General features: G+C 49.2%; 1 protein-coding gene and 1 long non-coding RNA gene across 4 annotated transcripts in view; one reads left to right on the top strand and one right to left on the bottom strand.

Annotated features, from left to right (window-relative positions):
- The window catches only part of LOC133210505 (uncharacterized), an 88,108-nt gene extending 77,257 nt beyond the window's left edge, over positions 1-10,851 (bottom strand). For both annotated transcript variants that reach the window (XR_009724957.1, XR_009724956.1), the window contains exon 1: positions 10,753-10,851. This is a non-coding gene — a long non-coding RNA (uncharacterized LOC133210505). The remainder of the gene's footprint in view (positions 1-10,752) is intronic.
- Positions 10,852-10,892: 41 nt separating this feature from the next.
- Positions 10,893-20,818, top strand: ADPGK (ADP dependent glucokinase). Of its 2 annotated transcripts, none has more exons than XM_061349949.1 (7): positions 10,893-11,139; positions 14,003-14,228; positions 15,323-15,385; positions 15,902-16,022; positions 17,678-17,874; positions 18,660-18,758; positions 19,711-20,818. In XM_061349949.1, exons 1-7 carry the CDS (start codon positions 10,925-10,927, stop codon positions 20,257-20,259), a joined length of 1,470 nt encoding a protein of 489 aa, XP_061205933.1. In that variant the 5' UTR covers positions 10,893-10,924; the 3' UTR covers positions 20,260-20,818. The 2 variants fall into 2 exon arrangements, with proteins under 2 accessions (XP_061205933.1, XP_061205932.1); XM_061349948.1 differs by having other exon boundaries at positions 19,708-20,818.
- Positions 20,819-27,297: the final 6,479 nt, after the last annotated feature.

Below are 27,297 nucleotides of genomic sequence, written 5' to 3'. Positions count from 1 at the left end.
CTTCCTGGAGCCTTCTCTTCTCCAGACTGAACAAGCCCAAAATCTCTCAACCTTTCCTTATAGAAGACGTGCTTCATCCCTCTGATCATTTCTGTGGTCCTTCCCTGGACCCTCTCCATCAAAGCAGCAAATCCAGTACCACAAGGACACTTGCAGAGCCCAAGCTCTCCAGGTACTCAAGTTTAGAGTTTATGCCTCCAGGGTGACATTGCAGCTGAAATCAAAAGGCACAGAACTGACAAAAGGAATCTTAAAAAAGTATTTTCTGCTTTAGGCAGCTGAAGAGACAAACAGATTCAGCGGGCTGAGGTCAGTCTTGCCTGAGATACACAGCAACTTTTCCTTGCTTTGCCCTTCCAACTCTTCCCCGTTCTCAAAGACACAGAGTCTTCTGCCACCCAACTCCCAGGTCAGCCTTTCAGGGGGCTGGGCTATCTTATTTATCTGCAGGCAGCAAGTGGGACTTCTTTGGTGCCCCTCAATCTTGACAGACTACCAAATACAACTGTGACTCTGCCTTGCACAGTTTGGTCTCAGATTCCTCCTAACTGCACCCAGAGCGGTCACACTGTTTGGCTGATGCTCTCCTTTTCTGTGTTCTCTGTTACTCAGGATAAAGGTCTCATTTTCCTGTTACCCTGCTGTATTTATGACCTGCAGGGCTGCTCAGGGTCCCCACCATGCCCACTTGTGTTCTGTTCCTGTCATGCAGATACAAGCTGAAGCACAGCATTTCAGGAAAATAAGCCGAAGGCATTTGGGGGACACTAACAGTGGCATTTGACAACTGCTCCTTGGGGATTTGATCTCCTTCTTAGGTGACCTCCTGTCCCTGAAATACAGCCTGAACTTTTCACATGGGAGCACAATTGCTGAACAGCCCTGTGCTATTTAGAGTTATCTTTGCTCTGTTGATAACAGTGGCACGAATGGGAAAACCACTGCTCTCCTGACACTGTTTACTGGCAAGAGATGCCACTGTCACCCCACAGTTCCTGCCACTGCACTGTGCTCTGGGCCAGGGACATCATGTGGATGTAAATGTCTCTGAACAGTTGCCTCTCTGGTAGGGCTAACTAAAGGTTTGTAAATATCTGGAAGGAACTCGGAGTTTACACATCTCAATGGTCTCTAACTGCTCAGTATCAGTGGGTAGGAAGCACACACCTTTCCAGGGTCACATCCCAACCCCTGGAAGCCCGCATGCATTTGCCACGCACTCTTATAGCAAACTGGGATTTCATTTCAGCTTTATTCCCCCAGCTCTTGCTAGCAAGCTAATGACTTTGATATTACAATCTGCTACAGCTTCTGTCTTGAAGAAGTCTGGGCACGTGTGTGCAGAACCTTGGGTACTACAGCAAGTCCTGTGCACCCAGTAATGTGGGTGCTGATGTACTGAGTAACCTGAACAGGAAATCCTCACCTCCTCTTACAAAAGGAGCTTAATCCTAACTCTCCTGCTATGCCCTTATCTGTTACCCATGAGCAGCACGGGGCTCACAACTGTCACCCACTGCCATGCCAGGCACAAGTTGCTATTTCAGTAGGAATGCTGAAGGCTGATGGGGATCTGACAGTTAAGCTGCACCAGAGCACCAGCTGGGAAGTGGGTGGCAATGAATCTTTTGACAAACAGTTAAACTTCATTTTCTCCAAATTAATTAATTCATACAGAACATATCCCTTCATGGGTTTCACACTCAGAACAAGGCCAGTCTCACCTCCCCCTCCATTATCTGTCAGTCGTACCACAAAGAAGAGCTCACTCAGTTGTGACTCGTGATCAAATCAGAGTGGAAAAAAGAAAAGCCTCTGCCTCAGCTTTCAATCTACCTTAGTAAAGTTGCCCTATATATTTTGCTACTCTTACACCCAAACATCCGCTTCTGCCTTTTGTTTGGAGCTGACCTACAGGGCCATGACCCCCCTTGGGGAGCGAGCAGAAGCCCCACCACAGGCTCCCTTGCCCAGCAGCCAAGGCACAAGCCAGATCCATTTTCAGGCTGAATTCTGCTCCATTTGTGTTGCATGCCAGGTGCCTGTTTGATAGCTCTGCTGCAGTGAAAACTCTCAGATCACATTTGGTTTTCCATGGCCAAGATCCAAGGAGTAATGGATGCTGGGTAGGTGCTCAGCAGAAAAGCTCCAGAGCCACACAGCGAGAGGCACCTCAGCACACGTGTCTCCAGCTGAACGCAACAAGACAGCAACATGCACCACCACTGAAAGCCCAGCATTGCTGGGACTGCTGCTCCTCACCTGGCAGCAAGGCCTCAGCCAGGCTCTTCTGCTTGGATAATGTAAGTGTGGCCGTGAGGTGCTCAGTGCATAGCTGTGCCCTTTCTGGCAGCTGCCCAGATCTGTCCTTCTCACCTTCAGCTGCCCACTAAGTGCTAAATCTGTTGCAGTCTCCAAAGAGTTACCAGCACCTTTCCTGTAAGGGAGCTCTCTTTGGGAAGGGTTTCCTCACACACCTCCCTGTTTGGCATCTTAGGCCTTCACTTTCAGTAAACACCATGTAACATAACCCTAATGATTCTCTGTAACACCTCTGTCTCCAGAGCAGAATATAAGACAGTCATAGCATGTCAGACCCCCACAGCCCACCTCTCACCTTTGACAGCAGCGAACAGCGTGATGCCTGGGAAAAGGAGAGCCATCATTCACCAGTCACACCCTGGACACAGAGGACTTCACAGACCTCTCCAGTATCATTCTAGATCACCTCTGCTCAAGGATTAAGAGTTCCTGTTTACTCAATCCCTTATACAGAAGCTGGTCCTGATCAACAGTCATTTGTTGCTCTTTTCAGGACAGTTGTTACACTACAAAGTTTTTGAGGTTGAAGGGGAGCCAAATCTATGTCCTTGTAAGCCTGTTGCCTGGCTAAAGTGAGTGTTCTGTCAAAGAGGGTTTAGCAGCTGACTTCCTCAGGAGCAAGCCACTGGAAAGTCTAGTGTTTCCTTCAGAGATGAATGACCTCATCTAGACAGTAGATGGAGTAGTCACTCGCTGTTGAGGTCTTCTGCATGCATGAAGTCTCAGCTAGAGGTAGAGTGGCAAAGAGTAAAGCAACATGAGATAATCTGTCTGGGCTGCTAGTGAGAAGGGAAATGTCACCGCAGTCATTTCTGAAATCCAGAAAGCAACAGAGGTAGAAAAGGATCAGCTGCTTTCTTCTATACTCCTCTAAAGGTGAAGGACAAAGAATCTTTCCCAGTGTATTCATCATGGAAGAGCTTTTAGGACCTCTCTCTTCTCGTTAGCCCATTTGCCTACTGGACTTCATCTTCCAGAGCACTACTTGTGGGCCATCAGTGTTATGAGCAGAACAGCCATTTCTAAGAGCAGGATGTGCCTTGCTCATCCTGCTTTGTGCAGCGAGACCAACCACCCATCACTCAAACTAGCCTGAAAAGACTGCAGGGAAGCATTCAATCCTGCAGCACTAACGAAGCACAATCTCTGAGCTCATAGATGGCATAAATCAGATGCAGACATTCAAAAGGAAGTCTCTGGAGCCTGATGTGGTATGTTACCGATAGGACCACAAAGCAATTTCCCTGGGAACCTACCTGGTTTTCAGTTCAATCTCTTTTGGTTAGCTGCCTCTCCTTGTCATACACATTGCCTAGCCTGGAGGCAACACATCCTCACAAGGCTTACAGGTGCCACAAAACTACAAAGAAAAAAGGAATTTCATGCTCACAGAGCGTCAGCAATATCTATACACTCAAATAAGTAAAAACAGACCTCAAATAATAGTTATAACAGATTATGTTCTGGATTTCCGTGATTTTCAGTGATTCATAGTTTTGTATTTAGAGCATAAAATATTTCCTTTAAAATCCTGCTCAAGCCCTTCCCCATACAGGCAGTTTCACCATCCCCTTGCATCCCCACCTCCTCTGTTTTATAAAACATTCCACAGAACACTTGCAGAGTGTTCTGACTGTAGACCACTCTTCTCATGTTTCTGCTAAAGAATTTTCTAGTTCTCTGCTCATTGCCCCTTTGGGGAAGAGGCTGAAGACCTCTTCTGCCAATTAAGACAAATCTGGTTCCATGTGCAGCCACAACTACTACCACTGGCTTCATTTTACACCAAAATGGTTTATGCATCCTGCCATTCACACAGGAGGAAAATACCTGGGACAACTCTGACCAAGACAGCTCTGCAGTTAAAACCTCTGCAGGCAGATCCACAGAAGACATCTTTGCTAGGCACCACTATGTATGAGTCGTGTTGGTTAATATATGACGTGAGAACGTATGTCAGTAGTTTACAACATGAACTATGAAATACACAAACAGTTTTGGCAGTCTCACCGGTGAGATTTTGAAACAACTGCCTCTCTTGTCTATGAGAGTAAACCAATACACAAATGTATTGCAAGTCTGAGTCACGGCTTCAGTTAGCACGTTAAAATCTGCCCAGTTTATGGGATCGTGTGAGGCACACCATATCACTCAGCAGAACAGCCACTCCGGAGAAAGCAGAACTCTACGCCTGCCTGCTACAGCCTTGAGCTCCTGTTCTGAAGCTGCAGCATAGTCTGTGCTCGCCTTACTGGAGGGTGCTAAGGAAGACAAGAGATGGGGTTGAGGTGGGCAAGCAAAGGTGGCCCTGGGGCTGCTCTGATTAAGCATTCTGTGGAAAGTGCCCACCCAGGGACGCACTGCAAGGCAGGATCTACAGGGATAAGCAGCTGATGTAACCATCACCTTACACTGTCCCCACCCAACACAATTCTTCCACAATTGTGTGTGTGACTGAAATGGCAAAATGCAGCTGAGCCAGCGGGAGAGAACCACTCCCCACAAAGACATCTCCTGTGCCCAAGATCCAGACTGTGGCTACTCCAGACGTGGATATAATACACACTGACAGAAACAGGAAACCATAAAGAGAAAAAGCCATTTTCATACAATACGTATTTTTCCTAGTAAAGCTGTACAGCTCTCAGCCACAGATTATGCCCTTTCCCTCCACTGTGCTCACAGAAATCCATCTTAAGGCTATCCTGACCATTGGCAAAGTACCCTCTGTGGGCCCCCATGTCCAGGACTGCATAGGGACGGGCCTAAAGGTCAGCAAATACTTTGGCTTCTCTATTCTAGTCTCTCCAGGCCTGCTTAAATCTTTCTTCCATAGTCTTCTGCCACAGCAAGGGCTTCAATTACCTAAAGAGCTGCAGATCAAGGGCTGTTCAGAGATCCAGCTTTTAGGGGTGTTCCTGCACAAGTAAAAAACAAGTGTTGCGATTCTGACACATAATTTTGCTGAGGGGGTTGTACTACACCAGTTTGCCAGCTTGAGGTACTTGATGAAGTTTTAGCCACTCCCTTCACATCACAGTAGTGAGGTCAGATTCAAGACATCAATACCAATGACACTGGCACTGCTGTTAATGCTGAAATGATGTGAATGGAAATGATAACCTCTATAATAAAGAATCCAAAGTATGTATTAGGAGATACAATTCACATAACACCAAGGAGCATGTAGACTGGATGGATTTAGAGGACTAAAGAATATTTTTGAGAGCTTTGTTTCAGAGTCCCTTTCCAAAGATGAGATTGGGCATCTGTCATTCATCTTCTAGACTGCCAAAGTTGAGAATACCGGAAAGCACCTAAAGCACTTCTCTGTTCATCACGTTAAGATAGATACCCATCCTTTCCTCCAGACAGACACACCACCACCTGCAACACATGTAGTAACTCTCATGTACAGGGCCAAACCTGACAGCTAAACAGGAGGTCGAGGCTGCCTATTGTGCAGCTCTTGGCACCTGACAGCGTTGCTGTTGGTACAGCTGGACTTGAAGTCTCACAAGGGCAAGAATGGAAATGCAGTCAAGCCATCTTCCTACCAAAGTTGTCCACTCCCCAACCTCTCTTCTTCCCCCCAAGTTTTCAGTTTCATCCATGTCTGTTGACCTGAACTGCTTGCTCCAGAAACTAGCTCCTGAGCTCCGGCAGCCCCTGCCATGAACTCAAATTCGCCAGCACTTGGGGTGGCTCCCACTTGCCCCAGTTCTGTGTATTCTGCTGCAAGCCAGGTTGATCACCCCAGGCTCTGACCCACCAGCACTACAAAATCCAGCAACTTGGCTCAACTTAAAAGAAACCCATCATTTGGGGTGTGGATGTTCCCAGCTCCAGCCGTGGTGTCTCAGCCAAGATGGAAGCTGTGCCACCCCCTGCTGCTGAGTTCTCAGAACAAATTGAGATGGCAAGGCCTCCAAGAAGGCAGTTATAATCGTGAGGCGGGGTGGGAGGGAGAAGAGATTCTTTGTGCAGAAATGCTTCTTCAACAGCAAATCTCTCTGATGTGGTGGCTCAGATTCTACAGAACATCCAAACAACTGGCATGTGACAGCTTTGCACCAGGCACTTCTTCCAGACTCCAGTTCTGGGCACAGTCTCTGGTGATTCTAATTAACGAATTTAAACCGGGACTTGCATTTCTCCTGTGCGATTCTGCTTCTGAAGCACTGCACTACTGAGGACTTTTGCAACTGCCAAGACATGAAAGTGTGTTTGCTATTAACACATCACTACATAATTAGGGGACTTAGCAGGGGGGCTGCGTATTGCCATGTTCTTTTTCCTCTGTTGCTGACAGTGTTAGATGAAAGTCTCTAGGTATCCCGTTAGGTGACAAGTGAAAATGAGTTCTTGTGGCCAAAACTAAGCAATTTGGCACAATTTAGTAGAGAGGTGGCATTTTCTGCTCAAAAGGGCCCAGAATTGGAACAGCATGAGGTATTACAGCCCAAGATCAAGATGCGCTGGCCAAGCTGAATGGGTGTCTCATGGAGCAGAGCAGCAGTGGGTCTTGAAGCCCAGGACTGAGATATATTGGCAGAGCGCAGATGGGGAATGTTGCCCAGCTTCTGAGAACAACACAGTTTGTATTTTAATTAAAGCTCCTCTGCTCATGTGCATGGCTCAGCACAAACTTTCATCTTCTGAATTTTCCAGGTCTTTATTAGGATCCATCCAAAAAGCCTACCTTCCACTTTTCCCCACTCCTCCCCCAGTGAAGACATGCTGGTAGCGACCACTCTCACCCCTGTATCCTGCTGCTGCCTCCCAACAAACATCATGGGTGAAGCAGCAGACATGTACACACTAATTTCATGTATATGGACTGATACACGGTTCCCACTTTCAGTTTCCAGTTCAGACCAAACGAGGCCTGTGATCAAAGACAGGAGGCTGTGAGATTTCAGCATGACAAATGGGTGAGTGAGCTGGGCACACAAAACTGGAATAACTGACTTCATGAAGCCCAGGGAACACAGAGAGAAGCAGCAACATAATGGAAATGTTGGAGGGACAAGACGTAACAGGACTGTGAAGCATCTGTAATGCAGATCCTACCCCAAGTACTGCCTAATGTTTACTAGCTACAGCTAAAGATTCCATCCCAGCATTGCAGACACCATGGCCAACCCCAGAAACAATAAAGGAATTCATAGCTGGAGAAAACCCCTCCCCTTCCCACCCTGGGCACAGGCCTCTACCCTTTAAGCTGGACAAAGTAGGTTGAAGGGAATGAGCTCATTTGCGTATGTAAATGCAGCTTACCAAGGAGTAAAGACAATTGCTTCAAGCTTATGGGTTCCAACTAAGAAAAACAAGTCTTCACAGCCCCTTTGGGAACTGGAAGCTTTGGCTTCCACCCCTCCCCTTGCCCATATATTCATCCCCTTTCCTCTTGCTTCCTGCCTAACCAGCTCCTGGCAAACCCCTGTTCCTCAAACCAGAGCCTGTGGTCAGAAAAGCAAGCTCAGGGAGGTCATTAAAAAGCTCCCACACAAACATCTGTTAGCTCCAAGCGGCTGCTGAGAGCATGTGCCATGTGAGCAACTCTCCATAGCTGATTTTCAAACAAGCTGGAAACGTCTCTCTTGTCTGCCTCCTGCAGACAAAGTCTTTTTTCCCCTTTTTTCTTTTTTGCTGAAGGGAACAAGCTCCATTTCCAATAACTGAAGACTGATTAAACCCACTGTGCCCCCCCCCCCCCCAGTCACAAGCAGCTCATACCATGAAACAGTGTCAAGAAAAGGATTTCTTACACAAAAGGCTTCATATAACCAGGGAGAAGAAACAAAGGAAAACTGTTGACATTTAAGTTTTGATTTAACTCTTTGCATTCTAAACCCCATTAACTCTTAGTTTGCTCTTGCTATGCTTTTAATAAAAATATTCCTGCAAAACCTCTTGAAACCAGCATGTTGTATCTCTGAAATGACACACAGCACTGAACTGGAAGTAAGCAGCTTGCTACTTCCATAATTAAACAGGTATTTAATTAATACCCTTTACTCAGCCCATGTGAATTCCTGTGAATCCAAGAACCCAGTGTCCATTTCTGTTACCTCTAAGTAAAATTAGTGGGGCCCTGGGTGGCTCAGATGAAGGAAATAAGGAGCTCAATTCCAGTTCTCAGCTGTCACTTTTACCTCTAATTCAGCTGTTTGAGGTAAATCTAGATCTACATCACCTTAAAACAAATGTCAACTGAGAAACTGCTGCTTAGCTCTTTAACCAGACATGTTCTCTGAGGGAACCTCTTTTCCTTTTTCCAATCTTTTATTTCTGTTGGCTCATAAATCTTTCAATTACCCTTGCAGTCCCGTTCAAGTCCACTGACAGAACTGTGCATGCAGATTGAACGCCAGCAGTTTATGGAGAGCAAACAGCAGTTGTTCCTCCTGAGCAGCTTTGATTTTGTTGATGTGGAGACTCTACCTGTCCTGGCAGGAATAAGGACAACTTCAGTCTTCAGCACAACAATACAGAACACTGAATTAGCATCAGGTGAAAAACTAATCACCCCAAAATGGCTTAATTCCCCAAAGCACTGCTGCATTAGCTAGGTTATCTGCTTGCAGCCTAACCTTCTGATGACATGGTACTAATAATGAGGTCCCCGAGCTGCGACGGCGCTGTGTGTCGTGGCTGCCTTATGGGCATGTCTGATTATGATGTTCTGTGACAAGGCTATAAATACACCCATTCCCACAGGTACAGACCTGATTGCAGTGAGCAGCGAGGGGCTCTGGCAGGTATTTGCTCTGTTCTCACCCAGCATAGCATTGCCTGCTTGAACGGGAGGGCTGTTTATAACTGCACGAGCTCACAGGCCTATCCCCAGGGGAGCTGGAGCACAGAAGCGAGCGAGGTTTCATAATCACATACACATCAAACGTTAGCAGGAAAAGTGCCGAAGGGAAAGAAAGGGTAAACTTGTTCAAATGGAAAAGCCTACTGACAAAACCCAAAGACCACCTGAGCAAAGGAAAAAGGGGATTACATCTTAACAGACCAACTCTGGTGGGCTGAACGTAGGTCTGAAAGGAGATGAAGATAATCACTCCTTTACAGGGCACTTCAGCACAGAGTTATTTGGGGAGAACGGAGTGTTTGAGGATTTCCTGAAGAACAGGGAAGGTGGCTAGGCCTCTACTTTGTTTTAAAGGATTCTGTTCTTACAGATCATTATATTATCATACCATTTTAGGCTCATAAAACCAGTCCATGCACCTATAAAAACTATCCACTGCCTGTGATGAGGGGTTTTTCCCCCTCTCTCCTTCCCCAGCAGTTACAGCACCCATCACCTGCCTGTCCTGCTCACTCTGCACCCTCAGTCCTCACTTGCCCTGAGGAGAAACTTCACACAACAGGAAAATCATAGCTAAATGAGGAAGTCCTCTTTGGTAAGGACCAGCAAGAGAGAGAACCTGATGGGCAGCCAAACAACCCCTGAGGGCCAGACATGAGTCCCTAAATGCTGCTGTACATCAGCTGTTGACTGAATACTAATCCCTGCATCCCAGACAGAAAAACATCGACTCAAAGCCTTCCGCCAACCCATCTCCTTTAGTGTTTGTTTTGTCAGAGTCAAAGGAGATGACAATCACTCACAACACAGCACTGCATAAGGAAATTATCAGCTGCCTCAGCCAACGCACCGTGGTGCGCAGTTGTCAAACTCTTGCAGATCCTGTCAGAAGTCTTGAGCTAATGTTTCTATTACTTCTAAAGAAGCCCAGAAAAACCTCCTTTTGATTAAAAAGGGAAACCTCCCTTTCGACTTGCTACACCACCTCTGCAATGGGCTGAGAAGGCAGCAAAGGGTGCGCTCTCCTGCTGCAGTCTACACAGCCTGCCTCAGGATCAGCGTGGGCAGAGAGCTCACGAAGTCAACCTGGAGAAGGTATGAGAGAGAACAAGACCAGAAACTACATTATAAAGGAAGAATGTATACTACGGCCAGTGATTAGCTTCTGCTCAGTGACTGGTTTGCTGAACACAAGCTGGTCAGGCAGAGGCACTGGTGTGAGACAGGGCAGGGGAAGGGCACTGGTCTGCCTGGGGCAGAATGGAAATACAATACGCAGAGCCACTAAGATGCTGGGCGACAAAGGACAGAGGAAAAGGGGCACCACAAGGAAGAAGCCAAAAGAGAGGAGGGTGTTGGTACCAGTGCAGAGGAGGCTGCAGGCACGATGCTCTGACACGCTTCTCCTCCGCGCTGCTTGCCCAGTCTGAAAGGCTCTCGGCCCAGCACCGGCTCTATGGTGCCGGGTCCGCCGGGGGTCTGTCCCCAGCAGAGCCTGAGACACTGTGGTGCCTCCGGTCCCGCCATTTCCCCTCACGAGGCGCTGGCGCAACCTCCGTCTCCCACCCGATTCCCGTACACCGCTGCGCAGGCGGCACCGCCGTTACCTCCGCAAGGTACGCTGGTTACGCAAGGCCCGCCTCCATTCCCGAAGCGGCTCTACAACAGCCCGCGGCCGGCGGGGGCGGGGCGCTACGGAGGCGGCGTAAGGAGGCCCCGGCTGGTCACGTCCCTCCTCAGGCACGGCGGGGCGGGGCGAAGCGAACCGGGCAGGCCGCGATGTGGCACCGGTCGGTGTGCGTGGGCCTCCTGGCCCTGGCGCTGGGCTACCTCTGCCTGCTGGGCCCCGAGCTGTCGCCGCCGGCCCTGCGGCACCTCTCCGCCTCGCTGCTGGGCACGCTGCGCCGCGCCGGCTCGCTCGAGGGCCGCATGGTGTCGGCCTGGCAGGCGGCCATCGTCCGCCCGGCCCGCGGGTGGGCGCGCGTCGCCGTCGGGTAGGTGCGGGCAGCGCGGGGCCGGGGGAGAGCGCCCCTGGCGGCGGGGCGGGGAGCGGCGAGCAGGGGAGGGCGCCCCTGGCGGCGGGGCGGGCTGTGGTTCCATACATCCCTGTGTGTGTATAGAGGGTCTGAGGGAGCGCGGAGCAGCAGCAGATAGGTGTGAGAGACAAGTTCATAACGACTTTGTAACAGGGGAGAGCTAATAGAGCCGGGGCGCAAAGGAGGGAAGGGGCAGGAGGAGGTGGCGGGTGCCCCTATCCTCATTTTAAGCTGGGAAGAGGACCAGGGAAGTTAAGGGATATCACACTGACCGTTGCATGCAGCGCTTGGCTCACTGTCTCTCAAACAAGGCCGTGACAGGATGCGTTGGCTTTGACCAGAAGATTGGGCCTTCAGGAGCTGGAAGAAGCGGCTGTGCCTCGATGGCGGCGTGGCTGCAAAGCTTTCGTTGGAGTCTGGCCTGTGCCATGGTCGATGCAGGGCAGAGCAGGTTTTGCAGAGCTCTGTGTAGTCCTGTTTGCTGCAGCTTGGCTGGAAAAGACCCGAGGATCTTCATTTTAATCCTTGTTTGAAGCGGTCGAACATGGGTATGATTTATACACACAACCCAAACACTTGGGGCCTTAAGGTTCAGCAGCAAACACGGCTCCTTAGGCGGTGTAGCTCTGCTGTTAGGGGAGATAAGTCAAGCATGAAGGGTGTTAGTGGAGGAACAGCAGGGACAGAGAAGACATTTGGAAGAGGATTAGAGGTCTCTCACTTAAAGAAGTGTGACTTGGGTGATGCCCCCTTAATGGTTCATTAAATATCAAATCGCTGGCCTTTTCTTGCAGTGACTTTGGGGTAAAGTACTGCTCGAGCTCATTCTTTCTTTGGTTTTCTTTTCTCTGCCAGGAGAGGGGATTTTCCTCTCTGTGGCGTATGAGATGATGCACAGTACAGAGGGCCTCTGAGCTGTTACCTCGGGTACAAAACCCTGCAGGGGTTTTAATGTCCTTCATTGTGTGTGTTATGGCCTTCTTGTGGCCCAGATCACACATGAAAGGTCAGTGACAAAGAGGAGTCATAAATGGCTGCGTGTTTCACACCAACACGTCAGCAGGCCCTGGCATTGAGGGTGCCTGGGTACAGATGCAGTCAGAGATCCTGCAGAACTTCTATAGCTCGTTTGGATCCCTGTCCAGGAAGCACAGGAGCAGAAACTGCACTGGACAGCACTTCTGGAAGATGCTTTAGTAACTGCTGGTATTGTGTCAGGCAATCCCAGCACAAGCACAGGCTGGGGAAGACCAGACGGAGCAGCCCTGAGAAGGACTTCGTGTGTTAGGTGAGGAGCAGCTGCCCATGGCCTGGCTTCAGTGTGTGCTTGAGCCCAGAACCCCCCCGTGTGCTGGGCTGCACCCCCAGAGCGTGAGCAGCAGCTCAGGGAGGGGATCCTGCCCCTCTGCTGTGCTCTGGGGAGACCCCCCCTGCAGCCCTGATCCAACTCTGGGGCAGCAGCACAAGAGGGACCTGGAGCTGTTGGAGCGAGGCCAGAGGAGGCCATGGAGATGCTGCGAGGGCTGGAGCAGCTCTGCTCTGGAGCCAGGCTGAGAGAGCTGGGCTGGGGCAGCCTGGAGAAGAGAAGGCTCCTGAAGGGGAGACCTTAGAGCAGCTCCAGTGCCTAAAGGGGCTGCAGGAAACCTGGAGAGGGGCTTGGGACAAGGGCCTGTAGGGACAGGCCAAGGGGAATGGCTTGAACCTGCCCGAGGGGAGACTGAGCTGAGCTCTTGGGCAGAAGCTCTTCCCTGTGAGGGTGCTGAGGCGCTGGCACAGGGTGCCCAGAGAAGCTGGGGCTGCCCCATCCCTGGCAGTGTTCACGGCCAGGTTGGACACAGGGGCTTGGAGCAAGCTGCTCTAGTGGCAGGGGTCCCTGCCCATGGCAGGGGTTGGACTGGATGAGCTTTGAGATCCCTTCCAACCCAAACCGCTCTGTGGTTCTATAATACTGGTATCTCCCTGAAACCAAGGAGTAGAAACAAGGACATGTGTTCATAAACTTTTTTCCAGGGAGCTTGGTTCCAGCCCAGAAAACTTCCTGCTTCTGTGGTCTGAGCCAGCCTGTGTTTAAATTGATGTAAGTGATAAGAACTGGGCACTGGAAGAATGGAGCCACAGATCAGACTTTAGGTAAAGCCCAGATCTGCTGAAATAGTTCTTCTTGCTCCCTAACTGCTGCAGGACTGGCTTCCTGCCTGCACAGTTTGAAGGAAGGTGCTGTGCTGGTTATGGAGATTCAGGATGTTCCTTTGGAAAGTGCACTTTTCAAGTGTTTAACTGACACACAGCTCTCTTGACCTGTTATAAACAGAGCCAGCCTATATGAGGGGTATTTGTAAGGGGGGCTTTGCTTATTGTCTAGAGTAGTTGAAACTCAGGAGGCTGATCTGGTAGCTTAAGTCCTTTCATTTTGTTTTGAACAGCTTGGAATTGCATGTACATTTCAAACCCAAGGTTTGTGACATTTTAGAAGCTCCTGTAAGAATTAAACCCACTATGCTTGTTCTGAGCAAGTGTGAGGCAGCAAATGAAGTACAACGCATGCTGTCCCATACGCACCCACCTTTGGACCACACGGCTTGGCAGGATGTTAGAGACCCTTCAGTGCTCCGTGGTGCTGCAGCAAGGCAAAACCACATCAAAAGGAGAGCGCTTTAATAGAGAGGCTCAGGAAAGTCGCATGCCCTTGCGGGCTTGTTTGTCATGGGGTTGGTTGGTTTGCCCCTCAGGGTGAGGGCTGCGGGGGGCTCTCCTTGGACCCCTCACAAGCACCACGGGGGGGGGGTGCACCTTGCCCAGGCTGTGTTTTCCTGTCTTGCAGCGTCAATGCCTGTGTGGACGTGGTCCTGTCCGGCGTGAAGCTGTTGGAGGCGCTCGGCGTGGAGCCCAGCGATGGGAAGAACCACGCGGTGCTGAGCTCCCGGCGGGACCTGGGGGAGGCATTCGCTCACTTCATGGACAAGGGGGCGGCTGCCGAGCGCTTCTTCAGCGACGCCGAGTCCTTCCACAGCATCGCCCGCACGGCCTCCGAGCACCCCGGGGCCCAGGTGCGTCCTGCCTGAGGATGAGCTCTGAGGAGCACCTTTGTTTTGTGCCCCGCTGCTGAGGTCCGAGCTCTGCCCAGCGAGGGTGCAAGCTGTTTGGGAAGGAAACTGATGGTACAGCTTGAGTGCGTTCCTGACTTCCTGCAGACCTCTGCACCCGCTGCAGTACAAAGGGTTCAGTGGTCTGTCCCCTGCTTGCTTTCTCCCCAGACTGAGATGTCAGTCTAAGGTGCTTCTGTAAGAAAGTGATGCAGGAGCCAGTGATGCTGTCCAGGAGGCTCTAACATCTTGTAATGATGTGACAGGAAATAGGTCCAAGCATTAGGAGCTGTAACGGCTCTGATCAGATTCAGCTGTGTAACCCAGGATTTCAGTTCTCTCCAGGGCTGATGAAAAGCACTAAATATACTATTTCTGAAGGCTCCCTTTCCAAAAGCAAAGCTCTGTTGCTCTAATTTATACTGGGTCTACTGAATCCAGCCTGATCCCTCTCTTGGTGCTAGCTGCTTTAATGCCACTTTCTGTGCAGTTCACCACCTGGAAAGTTCACATTCTGGAAATGAGGAAGAGCTCTGAATGCCTTTTAATGGTCAAGACTCTCCTTGTTTCTCCCTATGCTGGCTTTCTGGAAAGGCCGGATGAGTAGCTGTAGCCTCCTATAGCCTGTTTCCTTGTCACCTCCGAGTGCCTGTGATCCTCATGATAACCTGTATTCCTTGCTTCCAAAGCTCCCACCAGAGTTTTCTCACTCAGAAGTTTGACCTTTCTTACCTGAGGAGACTCCACGTTGGCCCAGGCACCTTGATCTCAACCTTTGCAGTTTTCATACGCTTGCTAAACTCCCACCAGTTGCCAGTAGAGAGCCTGCACAGACGTGAGGGCTGTTTGTGTTGGGAATCAATGGAGTTTTACAGGGCTGCTACCTGAAGGCGAGGATCAGAGCACGCTCAGCTCGCTGAGCTCTCACAGGGGGTTGTTTGGCCTTCAGCCCCAAAGAGTTTTGTTGTGCAACGCCAAAATCTCTATACCAAGAACTAAGCATGTCTAAAGCTATCAAAGCGAGGGAGTGCCCATACCTGCCCCTCTTTGTTTTGCAGCTGTACGTAGGAGGAAACGCTGCTCTCATCGGTCAGAAGCTTGCAACAAATCCAGAGCTGAAGGTACCCAAAACTGTCAACACTGTTTGCTTGTCTGTAATGAGGCTCCCATTGCTTCCCTGTAGACTTGGGGGCTGTAGGGACAGGCCAAGGGGAATGGCTTGAACCTGCCCGAGGGGAGACTGAGCTGAGCTCTTAGGCAGAAGCTCTTCCCTGTGAGGGTGCTGAGGCGCTGGCACAGGGTGCCCAGAGAAGCTGTGGCTGCCCCATCCCTGGCAGTGCTCAAGGCCAGGTTGGACACAGGGGCTTGGAGCAAGCTGCTCCAGTGGAAGGGGTCCATGTCCATGGCAGGGGTTGGGACTGGGTGAGCTTCAAGGTCCCTTCAGCCCAAACCAGGCTGGGATTCCCTGATCCCATGTTGCTCTTATTTCTTAGGTTAGTCTTCCAAGCTGAAAAGCATAGCTATTTTTTTTAATTAAATTATTATTATAATCACTTGTCCAGGTGATGTTTAAATGTGTGGCAGTGGTGGCAAGGGACATGGCAGGGAAACCTGCATTGAGTGTTCTTGTTTTTTAGATCCTCCTTTGTGGCCCAGTTGGTCCTAAACTCCATGAACTACTTGATGACAACGTGGTTGTGCCACCTGAGTCCATGCAGGAAAGAGATGAATTCCATCTTATCTTGGAGTATCAAGCAGGTACTTTGCCAAAGGCTGAACGTTAGGTTAGATGGGAACCCCAGGCATCACTAAGATATTCTTGCCTGTAAAGCTGTTGGGGTTTGAATCACTTAATTCCGGGACCATGTACAGACGTCTAAAAGTCTTCTGAAACCTTCTGTCTTTGCATTATGGTGAATGTAAGGACCCGCTCCTGCTGCTGCCTTGACATCTCTTTGCTTCTGCGTACTATAACCTAAAGAAACCAAGTGGATTTTGATCTTGTTGCAATGCATAGCCTACTCAGACCTGGCAGGTGTCGTTCCAAAGCTGTATGAACACTACATCAGTCTAGTAATGTTCTCTGAGAGCAGACAGGTACCATTTAACCACATGCAGGTGAAATTCAGGGTAGCCCTAATGTACCAGCTAAACCAAATCCAGGTGTGTTTTCTTGCTGTTCTGAATGGTTTCACTGGTTCTGTCTCAAAGTCCAGCTTGAGGAAGGCTTGCATTGGTGTGACAGGAGCATTTGGCAAGGAAGGAAGGCAAAAGAACCATCTTAATTAGACTTGTTTAGCAGCAACACTAAGCTGGAGCAGCACCCAGAGCATCCGCTCTGGCTGAAACAAGGTTACTACAACTGACAAGTACTGGAGCTCAGGAGCCAATGGAGAATACACTGATCTTTAAGTAACTCTGGCTCCTGGTTAGAGGATACATTAGTATATGATGTCTCCTTTTCTCAGCATCTGTGCTCTCATGGGAGAACTGCTCTCCTGAGACTCTGTGGATCTGCGGCCTTGAGAAAACTTTGTCACAAGACTCTTCTTTAAGAGGAAAGGGCACACGTGGCTGTTGATGCTGGGTTAGTGGCTCTTCCACAAACACTGGCCATATTCTCCATAGTATAACCTGTACACAGCCCGGGAGAGTGAGTGAAGAAGTATGCAGGCTGGGTCTGAGGTAGAGAGTCTCCCTACAACAGCCTCAGAAATGCTTGTGCCTCAGGAGCTATCTGTTCCAGCTGCATTTATTTATTCCCTTACGTTTCTTTCTGACCCGTTATCACAACTGGCGCAAGGAACTGCCTGAACAGATGGGGAGAGCTGGCAGAGGGCTGCCCAGTTGGACCATGGCTTGTGTAGTTTGTATCCTCTGGAGGCTCGCAGTCGGTATCCTGACTTCTCATGGTTCAGTGTCCCAGAGATGGAGCCCTGGAATACAAGGGTTTACACACACAGCACTGCTGCAGCTCTCTTCTGCACGTCAGTTCTGGGAGCTATGCAGTTGGGTACAGTGAGAGTTTCCAGGGTCTGTGTTCATGAGACAGCTTGAGTGAAGCCAGTGCAGTGTGGCTGCCAAAGGGGGAAGGTCTCCCCTCCCTCTGCACATCCTGCACACACTCACCTGATCTCATGCTAAACTGATTAAAACATCACAAAGCTTGCAAAGCCAACCAAGTATTGAATTTTCCTTGTGGTCCAAAAAGCATCTAAATGAGGCAGAGGGAGTGAGTGAAGAGAATGAATGAAGACAAGAGGAGGATTTCTCCTATGGCCAGCCATAGGGGCACAGTCATGTTGTGTCACCATGGCTTTGGGTTCCAGCAGGATACCCCACAACTATCTCCAGAGACATGGTTTGATTTGCTTCTCTTCTGAGTTAACCTGCTCCTGTTTGTCTCACGCCAGGTGAAGAGTGGGGACGAGTGAGAGCACCCAATGCCAACCGCTTCATCTTCTCCCACGACCTGTCAAATGGTGCCTTAAACATGCTGGAAGTGTTTGTGTCCAGCCTGGATGAATTTCAGCCAGACCTGGTGGTGCTCTCAGGACTTCACATGATGGAAGGCCAGAGCAAGGAGATGCGGCAGAGACGACTTATGGAGGTGAGGTGCTCCAATACCAGCGTCTCCTTAACTTCCAGGCCAGGAAGTGCTCCATGGCAGAGTCCTCCTTTCCCAGGTTGGAACTTGCAAGCAGGCTGTGTCTACAGATCTGCCACAGACCTTTTCAGTGTTGTATGCTAAAAGGATGTGAACTATCAGAATGGCAAAAGCCTAATCCTCTGGCACTGATGGTTCTTAGATCCAGTGGGCTGCCTAGGGGATAAAAGGTATGGTCTGGTTCTCTGGCTGGAGTATGTTGATGTACTTACTGGTGGCTAAATTACATTGTGTTTCCTATCCCAGCTACTAAGATGATGGAGGTTCTAATCAAGATTTGCATTCTTTAAGTTGCATCTGTGTTAGATAATCCAGGAGGCAGCTTCCTCATCTGAGCCCAGAGGAGCTACACAAGTTTCCTTCTGCCTTACAGCTCGTTGCCTCTCTTACAGCCCAGTGCCCTTGATGCCATGCACCAGCATTATTCTTTTTCTCTGTTCTAGGATCAGCTGCTCCAGAGTTGGGAGGTTTCTGAATTAGTCCATTAGGAGCTGAGCTGGTGCAGATCAGGGTTAGACACAGCCTTCCTGCTCTGGGATTCTGACAACTAGAAGTTGTTTCTATTTCTTCCCCTCAGTACATTCTCAAGACATGGCACTTGGAATTGTGTTGAAATCCACACACAAGAGGATTCAGGGATGTGTATTTCTGAGGCAGAGCCTTTTTGTTCCATTTATTCATGAATTTGTATTTTAGGGTTGTTGGTTTTATTTCCCTGTCTGCTGTAGGCTGTGGCCTCCATCTCTGACATCCCCACTGACATCCCCATACACCTGGAGCTGGCCAGCATGACCGACCAAGATTTTATGAGCAACATAATGCATCAGGTAAGGAAAACGAAAGGATGTGCTCTTTTTATCAGTTTCCTTTTCTTCAGTGTCAAAACGCACAAACTGGTATACAAACATAGAAATGAAAACTTAAAATTAGGGCTGTTCATTTCAGGTAAGTGCAGGACATGGGTTTAGTGTCTGCTGTGGCATTCTGAGTGCTGCTCTTCTCTCAGTTGAGCTTAGCAGAGTTACCCAGAGAAGCTGTGGCTGCCCCATCCCTGGCAGTGTTCAAGGCCAGGTTGGACACAGGGGCTTGGAGCAAGCTGCTCCAGTGGAAGGGGTCCCTGCCCGTGGCAGGGGTTGGACTGGATCAGCTTTAAGGTCCCTTTGACTCAAACCAGTCTGTGGTTCTATGATTCAGCAACAGTATTCAGCAGAAACAGGCACAACGCACCTGGGCTCTGCTTTTTCTCAGGCTGTTTTGCATTCACAGTGAGAAGGTGACCCAGGAGCAATACTGGCAACTCCACAGATACAGTTACCTTTGGCTGGTTTAGATCCAGCAGGCTTGCAGCTGTCTAGAAGAAACCAGGATGTGAATTTGAGCTGAGTTGGTAATACTTAAAACCCCTCAGTTTCTCTGCAGGATTTCTTTCCTGCAGGTCCTGCTGGGTCCTTGTTTAGTTTGACACATGCTAATCTCAGGAGTGTTTCATGTGCATTTGATGTTCTGTTGCTCTTTGCTGTCAAAGGGCACAAAATAAGCATACCTCCTTGCTGTGAAAGGTTTCCTTGGCTAAGTCATTCTTGCACATTGCAGACTGGGGCAGCTTGTGCAGTGGTTGTGGCCTGCATGTCTCCAGGACACAGGGTGCTCCTTTCTGCTGGGCACACTGGTGACAGAGCCAGCGATGGGGTACTGTTCAAAACAACACCCTGGAGGAAGAGGGCCAGTCTGATTGTCCCTCCGGAGGAAGAACTGTTGTTTCTGTATTTCTGTTAGCAGGTCTTTCCCCTGGTGAACTCCATTGGGCTGAATGAACAGGAGCTGCTGTTCCTCACACAGGCTGCCTCTGGTCCTCACGCATCCCTCACTTCCTGGAGTGGCATTCCCGATGTGGGTATTGTCAGTGACATCCTCTTCTGGATCCTGAAGGAGCACGGGAAGACCACGGAGCGGGCCTCTGATCTCACACGGATCCACTTCCACACCCTGGCCTACCACATCCTTGTCACTGTGGATGGGTACTGGGGCAACCAGGCTGCTGCTGTGGCTGCTGGAGCTCGAGCAGCAGGGACTCAGGCCTGTGCCACCGAAACCATCGACACCACCAAAGTCTTTCTTAAAGCTCCTATGGAGTTTGTGACCTCCCAAATAGAGGCACCTTCCAAAATCTCTATAAATCCAGATGAGCCAGTGGTGCATTGGCACCGAGAAGGCATCTCCTTCCATTTCACTCCTGTTTTGGTGTGTAAAGATCCTGTCCGGACCGTGGGACTTGGGGATGCTATTTCAGCTGAAGGACTGCTCTATTCGGAAGCATATCCTCAGTAGAAAACTAAGACCCTCCTTTTTCTCCAGTACTGTACTGTGTCTGAGGAACCATGGATTAGGATTTCAGGCAGTGGTGGTATAGGAACAGAATCAGGTTGTGGTGGGTTTTCTGGATATAACTGAAAAAAGAGCCAAAGAACAATTCCAGGTATGAACTGTCCAGCACATTCCAGTCACTGCCAGTGACTTGAATGCTTCATGCTTAGGTGCAGGTGTTCTGGTATTTAATGTGAAAATGGGCTTTGCTTTGTCTTAAGCACATGGGGAGGGAACTGAGTATTGAAATCCCTGTTTGGAACTCCAAATGGCTCCAGTTCTGTTAGTGCTGGAAAGCAGAGCAGCCGGGAGGAGCTCCTGGTGCGGATCCCAGGGAGAACGCTGTCTTCCCTCTGCTAAACTAAAACTAAAAGGCTCTTGCATTACCTCCTCCCAGCCCCTTGCTGGTGGCAGGAGCAAACCTTCCGCTTGCTTGGGGTGAGGATGGAAGCTTTTGCCTTTCAGCCTCAGTGTCCCCGGCCTTGGGGAGAGCCAGGCTCCCAAAATGTGATGCACACTGCACGACTCCTTAAATGCACCCACAAAACCTGGCTCAAGGCTGCCTACATTTACCCTGGGTATCTGTTTTCTCTGTACTAAAGGTATCCAGCTGAGCCCTAGCAGCCTGTGCTTAGTTTTGGGGGGAAGCTAGAAGTGATCAGGGTTGCTGTTGGAGGAGACAGCTTTATTTGCTTGCTGGGTAAACTACAAAGCAATAGCTGTGGTTGCTGTGCACTGAATCCCTTCTTTGCTAACAGTGGGTGCTTAGATCTGGTATTTTGGAGAGCTGTGGAGTGCTGGAGACCAAGGTTTTGTTGGTGCTTGAGTTTCCCTGCCCTCCATTCCAGTGTTACTATACTGGGGAATCTGGAGGCACAAAAGCCACAGCATTTTCCAGGTAAGACTGAAGTCAGGGAAGGCTTGGTTTTAGGGTTTGGTGGGTTTTTCCCTCTTTGATGGGTCATTGAGAGTTTCTTTTCTCTGGACAGCCTTTGACATTAAACAAGTACAACCACGTGTCCTTGTTCAGTACTTCCTGCATACTCTTTTCCTGTCTCCTTTGCTCCTCTCCCTGACTCTTTCAGCCACATGCTGTGGCTTGCACAGCACCAGCGTGTGTTTGTCTCTTTCCAGCATGGTTCCAGCAGGAACTTCAGGTATGTTTGCATAGCTGTCATACATGTTTTCTCAGTATAATTGGATTAAATGCAGTCAGTGTGTCTATGCAAGGCTGGGCCCTACCAGAATTTGTAGGGGGTCACTTGAGGTCAGTCTTAGCATCTGAATGGAGGAAGGAGACTCCATGGTGCTTAGGCTGGAGGGATCCGTTTCACTACATGTCCTATTGCTGGCAGTGATGTTCTCCCATTGGAAAATGCCACTGTGAATGCTCTGTAAGGGTAAAAATTGACAGCTTTTGTAAGTTGTCCTGACTTAGCACACAGTGCTGCCTGTCACCGTGTGCTTAACTGCTGCTTCCCCTCTGAGCAAAGTCTTCTGTGTTGTACCACATGAGAAATACAGTCAGTGCAGTGTTTTCTTGCAGCCTGTCCCATCCTCTGTTGCATCTCAGCATGTTATCCCAGTGCAGGATCTTCCTTAGACTGGAAGTATTCCTATCCACAGTAATTTTTATGCTCATTGATAAACTGTAGCACTGGACTTGCAGTTCTGCTTTAGCCTTCCTACAGCAACAGTCAGATCTTCTCCTTTCAGCTCTGTAAAGGCCCAAGGCCATTTGCAAGGTTATTTGGCCACCTTTGAGGGTAGCCTGCTCGCCACCTGCATCCTGCCAGCTGGAGAACCGACCTGTGCTTATGCTGGGTCCCACTTTCCTGATGCTGAGCCAGGCTGGGGGCAGCCTTGAGTTGGAAACAGAACCAAACACACACAAGCTGTCACCAGCAACGGGCCTGCTGCTGGATTTCACTTCCCCCTTCCAAAACCAGTGGATTGGACTGGTGTTGACTTACAGCCATTTAAAATCACATAACTGCACTAACAGAACTTGTCCAAGAGTAAGTTCTGCTTGTGTTCAACAGGAGGGTCACAGGCCTGGATCAGCTTTTTGTTAAAGAGCTTTGAAGGAAGAATTGCTATAACCAAGTCTGAAGAAGGGGTTTATTGCTTACAATTCACCCAGACCTAGAAGCTGAACTCTCATGATGATTATTACTAACCCTTCCTGCTGCTTCTGCTCTTTCCCACCAGGTAATATTCCTTCTTTGGCCTGTGAATGCCTGGCACTGAGTCACTTCTCAACAGCAGCTCAACTGCTGTTCTGTCTCTGTCTGCTTTTATCAGGCCTCGAGACCTCACCTGCTCCCCAGATTCACTTACCAAGGCTAATTCTTCACAAGCATGACCTGTTCAGGATACACCATTGCTACCCGATTTAGGTTTGAAACAATCTGTGTAACAACAAAACTGGATGGAATGGCAGGGCCCAGCAGCCTGCCTGTGCTCCTTGTTTCACAGGCTGTGAGCACGATGCGCTTCACTTCCCTCTGCCTCCCCAGCTTCATTATGGCTTGTGGAGTCTCCTGGAGTCCTCCTCCTGCCCTAGCTGCCTCGCACCGCTGCCCAGCTGCAGCAGTGACAGCAAAGCAAAGCTGCTGTGTCTGTATCAGACCTTGCTGACCACCCCACATGAATACAGCCGCTGGGGTTGTTTGGCCTGTACAAGGGGAAAAAGCAGTGACATTTCCATTGATCGTGGGTTCGTGGTTGTGTATTTTATAATAAAAAGGCCACACCAAGTCACTGGGAGGTGAGAGGTTTTTAAACAAACTTTTCTGATGGATTACAAACCCCCCGAGCTCCCTTCACTGGGAAGAAACAGAACAGTTGCAAAAGTACCAAAGCTTCAACCCCAGCCTTGAAGGGATCTCTGCTTTCCCCTCTTGTCACTACAAAAACTGTTTGTTCCTGTGGGTTACTCATACCTCTCAATCCACAGTGCTGCATAGCTCAAGGCTCAGCTGGCCCTGTACTCCTGGACAGAAGGGTTTCCACAGGAAATGTTTATTCCCCACATAGTTTGCTGAAGATGCAATGGGTGAGCTCATCCCTGTGACAGCAAGCTAGCAGCTTGGAACTGGATGAGCTTTAAGGTCCCATCCAACCCAAACCAGTCTGGGACTCTGTGAACTCCACTTACCCTCAAGGTTGTTTAAACCTTTTGCTGTGGGGCTCTTGCAGCTTAGGTGAGCACGGATGCTGTTGTCAAGGAGTGAGCAGCCAAACTGTCCCTCTCCATGTTGAGACCTGGCACTGGCTGCTGGTCCCTGTGCTCGGAGCAGTCTGTGCTGAAGCAGTGCTCACAAGTACTGCTGTCACAGTGTGCTGCATTGCTATTTCTGCTGTAGGGAAACTCATCCATTTCCAAGTACATCTGAAAGAACCATAGAAAAATGGATAAAACCTGCATTATGTTCTTCTGGCTTTAGCTGGACTGTTCTTGCACCCTGCATTAACTCAGTACTGGGGTGTGACTGGTTGGTTCAAGCTGTATCAATTGTGCTCTTCTGTAGCGCAGTTAAAGTTTTGGTAAAAGCTCCCAGTTGAGTTTTAAACCTGTGATCATACCAAGGCTCATGCTTTAAATAAAATACGTTTATAGACTCATTGGTTAAAACCAACCAGAACAGACTCCAAACAAAGCCTGTCTCATGCTCTTCATCCAAGAACTCGTGAGGTTACTAGAGAGAGAAATGAGAATGGGAAAGGTTGTCTTTGCTCTTTGTTTTTAAAGCTTCAGTGCTAAGGGGCAGAGGAAACCTATTTGCAGCCTATTTTGCTCTCCTCATGCCTGTCTCTTTCTGCTTCAGCAATACTGAGTTTGATGAAACTCTTCAGTAAAACTTGATCTTAAGGCCAGAAATGACTGTTTGGGCTGTTCAGAGACATCAGATGAAGTTCTCTTCCGTAACCGATGGAGCAGCTTCTTGTGTAACACCTCAGGTGGAACCTCCGTGCTGACCAGACTGAATCCTCAGGGAGTTACTGATCCACACTCCTGTGGGAGGATGTTCCCTCGGCAGAGGGAAGAAGCACAGGTTGCAGACAGCATGCATGGCCATTACCTCCTGTGCCAGGAGCTTGGGACAGCGTCTGTTCCCAACAGCTCGCTGTCACTTTGAACACTGAGCCTGGCAGCAGCCGTTCCTGAGGAGCTCTCAGCAGCTGAAGAGCACAAATGCTGCTGAGGAGGAAGGAGCTCATTGAAGGGTGAGTGGGGAGACAAAAAAATACACCCTGAAAAGCTCCCCTGTGAGTTTCTCAGGAAAGCTGCTCCTTCATCAGCTCAGCCTGGGTAAAACTGGGCTCAAACCTCACCTGTATCTACACTGATACTTGGGGTTCTGTGCAGTTTGCTTTGAGAGTGCTAAAGCTTTCCATGTAGCAGAACTGTGTTTCCTACTATATAAAACTCTTGGCTGATGAACTAGTTGTAATCCATCTTCTTTTTGTACTGCATTTAGGAGTGGAGCTTATTATTTTAGTCAAGTTTATGTTTCTTATTCAGCACTGAGACTTGTCTCTGTAGCAGAAACAGAAACCCACTTCCCAAGGGGGAAGTCTAAACCCTTAACACCTTCCACAAGAACAGGAGGTTGAGTAGGACCCAAGGCCCACCTTGCTCAGTACAGGCTGGCACTGACCACAGCTGGGCTAAACCAGATCGTGTACAGGAGCAGGGCACGATCCTGCTGTATGATACATCAGCAGCCTGTTGGCTCGGGGACCTCAAAGCCAGTTTGTCTGGGTTGCACACCCACTGCTGAGCAGAGAGATCATTACTCTTGGCTGAAACAAGGCCCAAGTGTTGCTGTGTGAGGGACGTGGAGTTTCCTTGCTGGGAGGCAGTCAAGCTGCAGCCCACCTTGTAAGCACTGATTTAACCTCTTTAATGATACATGGCTTTCTAAAACAGGGAGAAAACCCTCCTGAAGCAGATGGTCTCTGCTTCCCTAGAAACTAAGCTCATTATTCTTTTCAGTCTTCAAATTTCAATTAGGGGTCGAAAAGAGAAGATGAGAATTATGGCTGATGCCAGAAACAGGTTTTGGAACATAAGGTGTGATTTCCAAACTCCCTAAATGAGGGAGTATAGGCCTGCTGAAAAAGCCCTTGCTTAATTCCAGTTGAAAGAACTGTTTGGCCTCAATTCTCATCATTAGATAAGAAAAGCTCTCCGTAAAGATACCATGAATGTACTGTATGCAAATGCTATCATCACCATACCCAGGGGGAGGAGAGAGGGCAGGACAAGGACCCTCAGCTCTGTTTATTATCCAACCATAATTACACCTTCAAAAATGCTTCCTTAGACACGGAGCTCACTTCTGCTCCCTTCAGATGCAGGAAGTAACAAGGTGCTGCTGCTCCTTTTCATAGACAAACTGATCAACCGTCTGCAAAAGCTTCTCACTAAAATATGTATTTATTTTAAACACGTTTACAGGACCTCCACACAAGCAGAGGGCAGGGCAAAGCAGCTTCTGAAAGCCAAACAAAGGGACATGAGCAGATGGAGCTAAAATCTTCCTGTATTGAGAACGCTGGCACTCACCCACCTGTAACCTGCTCTCGTCACTGTTCCTTGTGTTGGAGCTTCTTCAAAGCCTTTGTGATAAAAGATCACAGTAATCAATTGCTATTGGGAAAGAACATCTTGAACTGAAGCTTTGGGGGTGATTTAACAGTTGCCATATTCTGCATCTCTGCTCTGCAATCATAACCTCTTCTCCACAGGCACTCCATCATGCTGCAGTAACTGGCCAGGTAAGATGGCCAGTGTGACTGAAGTGGCTGCACTGTACCTGCTCACACTGCTGCGTGTTGGCTTTGATCCATACTGCCAGGGGTCCACAAAAAATCCTGTTTTCTTCAAGTCTAGCACAAGGGGAGCCTTACAGGAGTGCTGCCCTGAAGCTGCACTGCCACAAACCCAGTGGTACAGGACAGCTGGGGGATAAAAGCCACCTTTGAGATAAGCAGGCAGTTTTGGCAATCACAACAGAGGAGAAAGTGAAGGGTTCCTGCTCTCCTAGTGTTCTCCAGGGAGCAGGATAGCACTTTAGTTCCTCGTTGTACTCTGAAGATGCATTAATGTCATTTTGGATAATAGCAGCTAACCACAAAGCACAGCTGAAGGATGTTAATGTACCCAGGGCCGTGGTCATGCTGCTTTTCCATTGTTGCTATGGTGGAGCTGCCATCAGTAACCCTCCTCTGCTGGATTTGTTAATTGTGGAGTGACACAAGGCAGCAGCACAGAGCTAAAAGCAGGAAATCCATTCTCAAGAGCTGGGCTGCTTCACCAGCAAACATTGATCCCTGAAGCTTCAGCTTCCCACAGCCATGGCAGCTTTCTGCATGACTCAGTACGCAGCGGGGAGGATGAGGAAAACTGCTTAACCCAGTACTTGATGTAAAGTCTCATGGTTCCACCTTTAGTTCCCAAAAGAAGCTGGTTTAGGACCTGTACCAAGCTCTGAATAAATCCCAGAGGCAACAAACTGACAGTAGCAGAGAAGAGGAAGGCTGAGATTGGGCTGTTTGAGGGTAAAAACGTTTTGAAAGCAACTCCAGTGCCACGTGGGCATTAAAATTCCCTGCTCTGCTCACCAGGGGCTGCTTTGCCACCTTGCAGCTGCAGCAAATGATCTCTCCTAGAACAAACTGCCAGGAGGGTGTAACTAAACCCTTCCGAGCATGGCTGCTGGTACTAAACCAATTTACTTTCAGCCCTGAGGCTGACCTATCATCTTTGCTCCAAAGGCTTGCTCATTTTTTCCCCTGCAAACCAATCTTACACCCCATGCTGGGCAATACAACCTCTCAAGGCAGAACTCCGATCCCATGGGCAGAGCTTTCCTGAGGCTCATTTACCCTCTTTCTCAGCACAGTGAGGAATTTGGCAGACTTTCCTGCTAGCGGCTTCCCTAACAGCCAGCCTTGAGCACATGCCTTGCCGTAGGCCAGCTTTACAATGTG

The sequence above is a fragment of the Neopsephotus bourkii genome, unplaced genomic scaffold, assembly GCF_033783945.1.
Source record: "Neopsephotus bourkii isolate Nb327-2 ecotype Australia unplaced genomic scaffold, CSIRO-AGI_Nbou_v1 NB_463, whole genome shotgun sequence".
Lineage (NCBI taxonomy): Eukaryota > Metazoa > Chordata > Aves > Psittaciformes > Psittacidae > Neopsephotus > Neopsephotus bourkii.
Note: the sequence above shows the minus strand (reverse complement) of the source record. Positions and strands in the feature narration are given on the sequence as shown.

Excerpts from the sequence above, each read along its gene's own strand:
- ADPGK (XM_061349948.1), top strand. The coding sequence starts at position 10,925 with ATGTGGCACCGGTCGGTGTGCGTGGGCCTCCTGGCCCTGGCGCTGGGC. Across the intron at positions 15,386-15,901 it reads CAACAAATCCAGAGCTGAAG|ATCCTCCTTTGTGGCCCAGT; the intron begins GTACCCAAAACT and ends CTTGTTTTTTAG. Across the intron at positions 16,023-17,677 it reads TATCTTGGAGTATCAAGCAG|GTGAAGAGTGGGGACGAGTG; the intron begins GTACTTTGCCAA and ends GTCTCACGCCAG.